At 45.0% G+C, this 11434-nt stretch overlaps 2 protein-coding genes across 2 annotated transcripts; both read right to left on the bottom strand.

The window, feature by feature from the left end:
• Positions 1–4708: 4708 nt before the first annotated feature.
• BJ212DRAFT_881221 (uncharacterized protein) lies at positions 4709–5173 on the bottom strand. Its single transcript, XM_041344268.1, has 2 exons — positions 5074–5173; positions 4709–5021 (listed from the first exon to the last, which is right to left on the bottom strand). Exon 2 carries the CDS (start codon positions 4988–4990, stop codon positions 4781–4783), a length of 210 nt encoding a protein of 69 aa, XP_041184866.1. The 5' UTR covers positions 4991–5021; positions 5074–5173; the 3' UTR covers positions 4709–4780.
• A 4807-nt stretch (positions 5174–9980) lies between these two features.
• On the bottom strand, positions 9981–10586 carry BJ212DRAFT_1418467 (uncharacterized protein; the record flags this gene model as incomplete). Its single annotated transcript, XM_041337591.1, has 3 exons — positions 9981–10362; positions 10430–10499; positions 10552–10586. Coding segments are annotated over 3 exons (342 nt in total), but the record flags the coding sequence as incomplete, so codon positions are not given.
• Between the last annotated feature and the right edge of the window lie 848 nt (positions 10587–11434).

Genomic DNA, 11434 nt, shown 5'->3' on the forward strand with positions numbered 1-11434 from the left:
AAATATTGATATATACTTGTGTCCACTTAACCTCTGTTGTTTTGCCAGAATGTCTCCTTGTGGCATTGGCACTACTTCTGTCACCTTGTTGAGCTGCGCAAAATTCTGGCATATGCGCTATTTCTTTGGGCCTTTATCTGTGGTTTTGTCAGCTATTGGAGTGTCTACTTCTTGTGGAGGTAATTCGAATGCTGGGGGTCTTCCTGCTGCTTGATGTTGATCGTTGACTCTCTGTTTCAGTTCATCCCATGATAGACCACCCACCTCATGTGCTCTCTGGGCAATGACTGTTGTTGCTGTGCATCAGATTAACTCTGGAGGTGCTCATTCTATAATTCCTGCTGTTAGCATCTCATTAGCTTGTTCATTATAGAATTTTGATTGTTCTGGCATCAATGGTCTTTGATGCATTCTAAGGTTGAATGCCGCATTCTCTGGGATGTTCAGGTTTAGTTCCGTGCCTGGAATGGGCATTACTTCCTTTAACATTAATGTGAAGCAGTCTGCATTGTCCATTATGAATTGCTTCAATTCTTCTTGTTCATCCTTCGACAAGTCAGTTCCTATTGTTACTTGGTGCAGAATCTCCTTGACTCTTGCTGGCTTGAATGGGTCCATTTGTTGTGTGTATATTGACACATTGCTCCCTGTTGGTTGTAGTTCTGGTATCTCTCCCAGCAATTGCCCATCTGTTTCTTCTTCTATTTCTTGGTCTATTAACATATTGATGTGTGCTGAATGTTCTGCAGGGTTGTCTATGTCAAATCTTTGTTGTGATGCTGTTCCAATGACTGATTTGACTTCCCTTGAGGGGGGCATCTCGCTCCCCACTGTGTTTTCTCATTCTCATCTTTTCTCTCTTTCTTCTTGTGTCCACTGCTTTCTCTTTGCTTCCTTCCATTCAGCATATCGTACTGTTGGTCTCCACTCTCCCATCATGATGTTCCTTGGGTCTTCATACCTTCATTCATCTGTCTTGGTTCTCATGCATTGTTGTTTCTCATCTAATGCCAAATTGATGCTATCTCCGTGCTGTATCATTCTCTGATCTGCTATTTGGTTGTCTAATGTTGTTTTTTCTTCGTCTAAAATGGTGATTGTGTCCGTTTTATAATCATGAATTGCTGCAAATGCGTGTAGAGTTGGTTTTCCAAGCAAGAAGCCCCAACTTTTTCCGCTGTCAAAGACTTTGAATGTGCTTTGTGTCTTTATTCCTTTGATTTTGATTATTCCTGTCCATTTCGCTATTGATTTGACAATGCTTCCATCTGCCATTTGTAGGTGTTTGTTTGATTGCATCAAGTTGTGTAGTTGATGCTTGACTTTTTGGAAGATCAATGTGCACATTGCGCTAACCATGGCTCCATCATCGAATAATGCTCAAATCCTAACCACCTCTCCTTTGGGACCATCCAATTCTATCCTGTGTATGAATGGGACTGCTTCCCCATTCTCTAGCTGAGTTTTCGTGACTTGTTGATGTCCAATCAAGTATAGGTCACTGATTTTGATTGTGTCACAGGGCTCACTACTACATGAGTTGTTTGTAGCTACATGTTCTGCTGAGAGTTTGGGGCTATTGGTCCTGTGTTTGTCCTCACACCTTGCCTCTCCACATGCGAGGACCTTGACACCTGCTTGTTCTTTCCTAAGACTATGGGTCGATGTATTCTGCTGTCTTACGCTGACCCATCCACTTTTCCCTGCTGCTCTGATACTTCTTCGATCCATGCTGACATTGTCTCGTATCTGTCATTCATGATGAGCGATATGGGAGTTGCTGAGAAATGGTTGAATGTGCCTAGGACTTGACTTGAAACTGCTCTCCATGCTGCTTCTTTCCTCTCTAAGCGTGCTGCATCTCCTGGAGGGAGTATGCAACTGCAACTGTTATGTCCATGCGTTCCACATGCAAAAAATTCCCCTGAACATATGGTCGCCATTCCTGGCTTCAGTGGGTAACCTGTTTCATGTGTAACTCTCATGTTCTCTCCCCACTTCATATTCCATTGTGCAATTTGCATTGTGTGGGCTGCATTACCCGCAGGAGTGTCTGGATGGTGTGGAAAGGCCGCGATTAAGCATTTGACGCTTGCTTTCAGTTTGTCCATTACTACTACTGGCTGTTGTGGGGCTGTGATGTTGCTTGGCTGACGGCTGTAGGTGGACTGCGTGCTCTGACAATTTTGATTTGCAGGTGCTCTTGTGTATCTGTTATTGCTTGGAGGCATTATCGGTGAGTTTGTCATGTTGATTGACATCTGATTGAGTTGATTCTGAAGTGCATCGACGGGGTTGGGTATCAGTGTTCGTTGACAAATGCATGCAAGGTCTGTTTTCAGGGCATTTAATTCTTGCATTTGTTGATTGTGTTGTTCTTGTTTCTCTACTAATCTGCTCCCTTTAAGTTCTGTGACTGCCTTTGCGAATTCTGTCCAATTCATGTATTCTTCATCCTTAAGCAAGTCCTTGACTATGTCTGGCAATGTGCTGCGCACTTGCCAGATCATCGAGGTGCTCTGTGCAATCCCCACACTTGTGGCCAGCTGTAATGTCTTCATGGCCCATGCTATGTGCATCCAGCATTCGCAGTCATACAACATTGTCTTCTTCCTGACCTCCATGTGCTGTAACTTGTGATCTAACAACTCTTTCTCATATTCTGCTTTTGTCTTCTCCACAATTTTAACTGGTGGCCAGCATGCTTCAAATGCTGTGACAAACACGATCCATGTGGCTCTATTCATGGTTGGTAGCACTTGGAACCAAGCCTCTGCCTGCAAACTGGTGCCCAAATAATCTCCAAACACTTCTAGTTTGTCTCCATTTGCAGTTACAGACTGTTGTCTCATCACTCGATTGAACAATTTCAAGAAGTTGGCCGGGTTTTCAGATGGCCATCCATCACCATGAAATATTTGAGGAGTTTCCATGGGCATGATGACCTTTGGATGTGTGTTGAATGTGAGCTCGAAGAATTTGTCGAGTTCATAGTCTGGTGCTGCTGGTCCTGTTTTCAAGTGACAAGGTCTGGGCTTGAATTCAGGCCAAGGTATCTCTAAATCTAGCTCCAGGACTTCTAGTTCTGGGAATGGGACATTATTGTCTCTCTCGTTGTCCTTGAGGCTGCTAAGCAATGACTCACTGGAGGGAGTTGTTGTGTTTTGTGAGGACATGCCAGGTGCATCTAGTTGGGAGGATGTGACTGCTGTCTCTGCTGTCCAGTCTTCCCAATTCGTTTTTGACCACACATTGGTTACTGCTTTCCCTGCTGCTGTTCTAGGTCTTAGTAACTTTTCAGTATCTTGCATCAGGTGTTCATGTAAAAAAAAACAGGATACATGTAGCCTTTTTGTTATTGTTTCTATAATGATTTCTGGTTTTGGTTGTCTTTCGATGTAATAAGGTTGCTTGTTTCTGCAAATAGCTTGTTCGATGTTCTGGATCGAAGTTCTCTATTTTCTAATCCAATGGCTAAGCTGTGACTGCAAGCTGCGACTGCTAAACGCTAAAGCTAAGCTGGGTTTGTTCAAATCTGATCTGTTCACCACAATGTAGTAGTGCCGAAGTGATGAACCAAGGACTCTGATAAGCATGATGATGATGTGCTACTACAAGAACCGACTTGGTTGTCTACATGTCTGACTAAGCTCTGGAGATCTCCGCAGAGCTAGGTCTCTGGTTCATGCTTTGGGACCCCTAGTCCAACGCGAACTTGGATGAGACAAAACACACTGATCATCGCATAGCCGTGATACATTATTCACCAGACATGCTCTTCAAGTGCATCCATAGTCTATCCTCACAATAACAATGGTTTTTTTATAGCCCAACTCAGCTGGACCTATTGAGGTGAGCGGCGCCAGTGACAAGGAGGGATGCCGGGCAGGAGCGGGCGCAGCAATACCATGAGCACAGGAGGTACGTGCTAGTATTTATTCACTCTTATGATCTATGCACTAGGAATATAAACGAAAGGTCATGGCGCAGGTGAGTACCATCATGCCCACCAGGTTTATGAGCCACTGTACTAACTGGATTCTTCTACAGGTTGGCTCTTTTTCGATCCTCCAAGGCAAGGACAGCGGGAATGAGCGCAATGACTAGTGGTGGTATCCCAGTGCACGATAATATCGACGTCGAGATGGTAGATAAGGCGCGAGGGGGCGGGACGGGGGGGCAGCGGCCCAACTAGTATTATTGTAACACCTCCCAGATACCAGCAATTCACCGTGATACACACTTACAATTCATTCCATAGGATTGGATCTGTATCGGTGGACTAGGGGTCCCAAGGCATGAACCAGAGACCTAGCTCTGCGGAGATCTCCAGAGCTTAGTCAGACATGTAGACAACCAAGTCGGTTCTTGTAGTAGCACATCATCATCACGCGTATCACAGTCCTTGGTTCATCACTTCGGCACTACTACATCGGTACCATTTTCTAGGTCAAATCAAATCATTTTCAATGCATACATTGGGACGAGTGACCTATCTAAAGATCTACATTTCCCTACGACTTCTATCTTGTATCGTCTTGAAAAGTGCCGTTTTTTTCTGAAAAACCTCGAAACACGACGATAAAATCAGCAGGTTCTATTTTCTTCAATTTATATCGACACGTACCTGCCTGTTTCTTGTCGATTTTCACTGGGATTTCGTACTGATTGTATGTTTTCGAAACATTGTTCACCCTGGTGTAGATATAGAGCGAGCAGAGCGCTCGCTTTTTGCGCGATTAACGAAGAACAGAGGGAGGCATAAAATTGATACGGATAGTTATGGGTGCCGAAAGATTCTCGAATCATACATATCTACGAAAAACTGATAAAATGTGACATGTACGATATCCAGAATAATGGGGCCCCGTGCTGTCAGAGAAACAACGCCGGTGGCCATGACCCCATGAAGTCCGTAGTAATAAGAATTTAGAGATGAGTGCAAGAGTACAAGTAAAGGGATGAGCAGGTAGATGCGAGTTCCTGACATAGGCCTATGTGATGAGGAGCTCTACTTCTATCTGAGAAAAGTGTAGCACTTCAGCGGCAGATGGGCGGTTTTCTGGGACGGACCAGCATCTTTGCATGAATAACCAGTGATGATCCGCGATGTGAATATCATGCGGTCGCGAGGGTTTATTTCCGTTCAATATTTCGATGGAAACCTTGGATTTGCTTCTGACCTCATAATAGGGCTCGCGGCCAGTGAGGATCTGCAAGATTTTCAAGCGATGCATATAATATCATAGGCGCAACGGACCTGATATGTGACACTTCCAAGAGAGTAAATATCACTCTTGGTCGTGGGCGTGACCATGTTTTGGCTGTCGAAGCGTTCTGGCGCTGCCCATCTCACAGATGGGGGAATATGTTGCCCTCGGTGTACCGCACTGACATCGTAATCTGCAAGATATGCAACACCCATGGCATCAATCAAGACGTTGTTCTAAATGCATCGCAATAAGATACAGAATTATACTGGTAACAAATAAAGGTGGCTCACTCCATGTAGATTGCCATGAATGACATTCTTGTAGTGCACTACATTGATTTTTCAGAAACTCGAGTCAGAATGTATGTCAGAAGTGAAATCCCGTAGTGCTCACGGTAACAGAGTCCAGCCGCTATTTGCTTGATCTACTTTACCAAATTAGACGTATTCAAACAGAAAGAGTGGACAAGACTTGCCAGGTAAAACCTTTGCAGAATACTTAGACTGTCAGAGTTTTCTTCGAGGTACGAGGACAATGTCCCGCCCGGCATCCAATCGTACACAATCGATGGAAGTGGTCCAAATCCATCAGCAAATCCTATTGGAGTAAGAATATTATCGTGTTGCAAAACCATCCAGGTAGTAGCTCGGATTAATAACTCCTAGAAATATAGTATTAACGTGAATGATCTATGAAATCACCTCGAAACATTACAAACCTGGCCTTTGGACCCCATGTTTCCAAAATTCTCTATCCTCAACGACTTCACAGCGACCTGTTTTTATTAGGACATACTAGACGGGGTAGAACGTCCACCACAGACCTGTTTAGAGGTTGTGGCGGTAGAATATACAGCCTCGTACACATTTGCAGATGAAGTTCCGCTAATCCATCTTAATCTCCGAATCTTCGAAGTGAGGTCGTGCATCGGAAAAGTATTTCTTGGCGATATTAAGTGATCTATGAGATCGAGAAGGCAGTAACTTACACATGATCCTTCTTCTTCCTTTGAAATTTGGTCCTAAGACTTGTTAGCAAACTGTTCCAAGCACATAGTAAAAGAACGCGGGACAGCGACATTTGAAGTTCTGGAACTTCGTCGCAAGAGACTCCTCCAGACCCCGGAAGATTTGGTAGCACTGGCAGAGTCCAGACGCGATGGACTCATTAGAGATAAGATTGATTGTTGATGTTTGGCTTATTGCCTAAATTCGTTTGATCAGGATAACTTTTCCCCCTTCAATTCTCAGTTCGGAACTGCTGTGGAAGATTGTTACATTAAGTCAGCGTGGGGCCCCACTGGCACACGAAAACATTGCAAGCTACTTTGTCTTCTGCTTCGCGGAGTATAGAATTCAGTGTCAGCTATCTCTAAAAATTTAACTTAGCAAGGGCTCGAATCCATCTTCATCTTCCACTGGGGCCCTGGCTAGTTAGATTTGTGATCATCGACATTGAGGATTTTCTGTGGCTACGCCACTCGAGCATCCGTGGCAGGTATTAAATGAGTCAAATGACTGATCCTTGTAGCATAGCGTCTACGCAACTCTGCTAGCGAATTCTAAATCCAAGTTATGTTATCCTTGAATTACCAAACCTATGAACATCTTTTTGGTGGAATTCGGTTTCCTCTCCGTTTTTTCACTCTTTCCGTTAGTGGGCAATAACAGTGGCAAAGTGGGGCGTACTAACGCAGGCACGGCTAGCAGGACAGGTCTGTGAAACCATAAATATTGAGAAAGCCGTGGCAATACCAGGTATGATAACTCTCTTCGAGATTCGTAATCCAGCCTGCGAACACGAGGTGTGTTACATCTATTTAAACTGCCCTATGCGAATTATAGAATCAGGTTTGGTGTGTATCTTGGCGCTGGACCTTTCGACCCCCACACTCATCAAATCTCCTACCCTGGTACTAATGTACCTGTCCAAGCAGTCGACCAGCGACCTTGTCGACCTCACAGATCGTATCACACGTACCAGTCCTTTTTATTCAGCTGGAGGAGGGTTTGGCGACATCTGGCGCTGCACGCTACAAACTGGTGCAATGCAGGATGTGGTACGATTGCTCGCATTGACGATCAGCATACATCTCAAATATTTCCAGGTTGCAGTCAAAGCGATCAGGTTTCAACCTGGTGAGGTCGATGCATCACAGGAAAAGGTAGTCTGAAACGTCACATTGCCGACTTCTTCACTTATCGGATTCTAAGGCGCTGCGACGTGAACTTGGAACATGGAAGAGACTTGTTCATACGAATATCTCGCCGCTGCTAGGCATAGCCAGAGGTTTTAGCCCTTCTATATCTATGGTCTCGCCTTGGTACGAAAATGGTTCACTGGCAGCTTATCTCCAGAAACATGAAGGTATTGTTCTGTCTGATCGCCTCCGCCTAGTGAGCATTTTTGCATGATAATACACCCACCTATTTTACCGATAGTTTGATAATTAGCTTCAAGATGTTACAATGGGTCTCCATTATCGTGTGTATTCGACGCCTCAGGTGTTTATGTCTTGCTCATACGCGCATTCATCTTTGATGCAGTGCATGGTATCCCAGTGGTTCACGGCGACTTAACCCCAGTAAGACAGGTCATCTTGGAGAGATTTGTCAGTATCTCATCACTTACTTGCAGAACAACGTGCTCCTGAACAACGACAAAAGGGCTGTCCTCATAGACTTTGGCTTGTCATCCATGCTTGGGGATGTCACGGGCTTCTCATATCTTGAACGGTCTTGTGCTCAACCAGGAGCAATTCGCTACAGCGCTCCCGAGCTTCTGGTTTTGACAGACTCTGACACATCTATCCAACCAGACATTCGAAGTGATGTCTACTCATTTGGCTGTCTCGCACTTAAAGTATGACTTGTCACTTCAATATGTGTGTAGCTACTCGAAGTGCTAATAGCAACAATTTGTTATCATAGGTCCTTTCGGGAACTGAGCCCTGGGCTGATGTCAAACATTGGAGATCTATCATCGTCAAAGTGGCAGATGGACACACACAACAGAGGCCTGCCTGTGGACCAGTCTTAGATGAACACTGGCAACTAATCCAACGATGTTTCTTACAACCTGGTGCTCGACCGTCCACATGTGACATTCTTAAGTTTCTTAAAACAGAATTGCAGTCGAAAGGTATTCATCAAAGTGTGTCCTTGACAGTCGGCTAACGCAATTCTGGAGATCAAAAAGTGTTGGCTATGAATCGATCGACTGAATGTTCTAATCGAGATGAAGCTACGACATCTTTCAAGTACAAAGTATGTATTCTCTCTGTCCAAGTTCCTATGGAAATGCTTACTCCTAGTCATTTAGACTACTGTCAATACATCTCATTTGACACAAGCTTCTGGGACAAGTCCCATTATTAATGCTGGTCAATACATAGCGTCCACGTCGTCCAGCTTCATACCTGATATTCATGATAAAGGGAAAGGCTCTGCGCGCAAGTTTAGTTTGAAATTTTTCCGCCGTAACAGCGCACAGTCGGTAAGAAATGTATTTTGTACCCTACAAACACGACTAAATTTTTTTGAAACAGATGAAAATACGAGACGCAAATATCGAACAAGAAATTACGGGTCATTTGTAGGTTTTCTGTCGGTGTCCCCCACACGTGCACGACCTACAGTATCCTTTCGAAACCTAGCGCTGTTATTGCGACCTGTTCGCTGAAGATAGTGCAAGACTTTACCATACCTCCTGGGGGCCTTGGCAATACTTTTCAGTGTATCTTGCGGAACAAGGCTTTCAAAAATGAGAAGGTAATCGACCAAATTTATATATATTGTAGTACTGATATTTGTCCAGGTCGCTGTCAAGTCCATCAAGGTACGAGATGACGATAAAGGGAGCATTAAGGAGGCTCAGAAAGTCAGCCTTGGAAATCCCGAAAAAACTTTCAATGCTGATCCTTGGACTTATCAGATCATCCTGGCGGAAGTGCAGGGCTGGATATCTCTCCGCCACGAAAATCTACTGCCTATCTACGGCACTACTACTGGGTTCGGTTCTAGCCTTCCCTGTTTGGTATCGCCTTGGATGGAGAATGGATCCTTGACCAGCTATCTAAGTGCCATGAATCAAACTCTCACAAGCGCTGCGAAATTCTTGCTTGTGCGTTTCTCAGTTCGTAAAATAAAAGCTTTTCTTACCCGCATCCAGCTATCTCATGTCGCAGCTGGGCTCCGCTTTCGTAAGTACGGAGATGTCCCGCCAATAAAATACACCTCATCGATTTTATCAACAGTTCATAGTAATACCATAATTCACGGCAATCTCAGTAGCGTTAGCCCATTCTAAGTCATTCCAGTGGAGCCCGCTAACAGCTAAACTTCTAGAACAATGTTCTCATTGATAATCGCCATACCGTCCGTCTCGCAGACTATGGCCTGTCTTCAGTCGTATCCATGTGTGGCGAACTTTTTCAGTCCTATCATTGTGGTGCTTTGCGCTGGACGGCCCCGGAACTGATCAGCGGCAATGAGCAGGAGCTCGGTAACGAGTTAAGCCGTTACATCGATATCTATTCTTTCGGGTGCATCATGCTTCATGTATGCTAAGTTGATGTATTACTCTTACTTCACCAGCTGATGCCTGTTGAGGTGCTCTCCGGAAAGTTACCATACTGGTGGCTGGACGATGTTCTGCGCGTGGTTTCTGCGCGACACAATGGCGTGAGTCCAGTTCGTTGCGGAATGGAGGTGCATGAGGGATATGTGGAATTCGTCCACCATTGCTTGTCGGTTTCTCCTACGGACCGTCCAACAATAGATAAGATCGACGGTTTTCATTGCAAGATCTACGCGGTCCATTGTAAAGTAGAGCCGTATTCCACTCAGGTTGATAGTCATACACAACTAGATGCCCATAAGAAATATACAATATCTGATCAACACAAGGTCCATTAGAGGGCTGCGCCAGCAGTATAACCTGGGTCCCACGACCGAGATCTTGCTATCTCTCTCTCTCGCCACCGACTCTCGAAGTAGATAAAGGTGACAACAATATCATCCAAGATGGGTACAGCCTCTGGTGGTATAAGAAGCGCAGCAGACTTCTTGCGCCTGAACAGAGCTGGCGTGAGCGTGGTGACAAAAGTGGCAATGCATGCCTGTGAGCGAGCGACCTTTAATGGCACAAGCTGTTCATATGCAATTGATCAGTAATCGACCGATGTTCGCATGCTGCATAACAACATAGACACTCACTTGCGCTCGACACTCACGAATTTGCCACTCATACCACTCACCGTGAATCCCTTGATACTTCTCCGGACTGCTTGGAAATCCGTCAACGCTGAACGTTTAGTTTCACTAAGTAAGCCTCTTACGATGTATATAGTCCCGTCTTATCATCTCGATTGGCCTAGACCCCACAAAAACTGCAGTCCGGTCATTGGGATTGGCTGGCCACTCAATGATGCCCACGTGGAGAGATTGTCCAACAACGTTTTTCCAAATCGTTGTGGTAGCTTTACTCCCACAGAAGGGTCGATTACGTGTAACTGTGTCAGAGGTGTAGTGTATGGCATGCTCTGGGCAAGAGAAAGTGGTCTGGAGTGGATCGTTTTTCGCTAAGGATAGCCGAAGGGTCATATCACCAGCGGATTTGGCGCTCGTGGTTGGCTCTGGTTTTACGTCCTGTTACTCCTGTAGATATGCTAGTCTAGGGCCCTCCTAGGGAGGCATCAAAACATGGAGTGACTCACCGCTGACTGTCCCACAATTTCAATTTCAGGGTTTCGAGGCACGAACTGGAGCACAGAACGACGCCAGCGCTCTAACTACGAGCATACAAGTAGGCGCCAACGAAAATACCCACCCCCACATAACACTGGCAGGCACTGTCGGAGAAGGTACTACGTATACGGCTAGGCTTGCAACAGCGTTCTCCATCTATTATTATGTAATATGAACTACAGCATTCGCTGAGTTTGAAATTGTATGACTACTCAGTCGCACTCTTCAGGCCGCGGAACAGTATAAATCAAAAATCCATGTAAATACTAAATGCAACAAAGGCCTTTGTTCTTGAACAAGACTCTCACCATGGCGATCAACCCAGAGTCCAAGAAACAATCTGTGTCTTTCGGCAAGACGGTGTCAGGTACTAAAGACTTACCTCCAACGTTTCCTCCGTTTCCGGCAGTACCGCACGGTGTCACCATCACTCCTTTCAAAGATTTTACGCCGTATGGCTACAAACGCCTTATA

Source organism: Suillus subaureus, assembly GCF_016647635.1.
Source record: "Suillus subaureus strain MN1 chromosome Unknown BJ212scaffold_552, whole genome shotgun sequence".
In the NCBI taxonomy this organism is placed as follows: Eukaryota; Fungi; Basidiomycota; class Agaricomycetes; order Boletales; family Suillaceae; genus Suillus; species Suillus subaureus.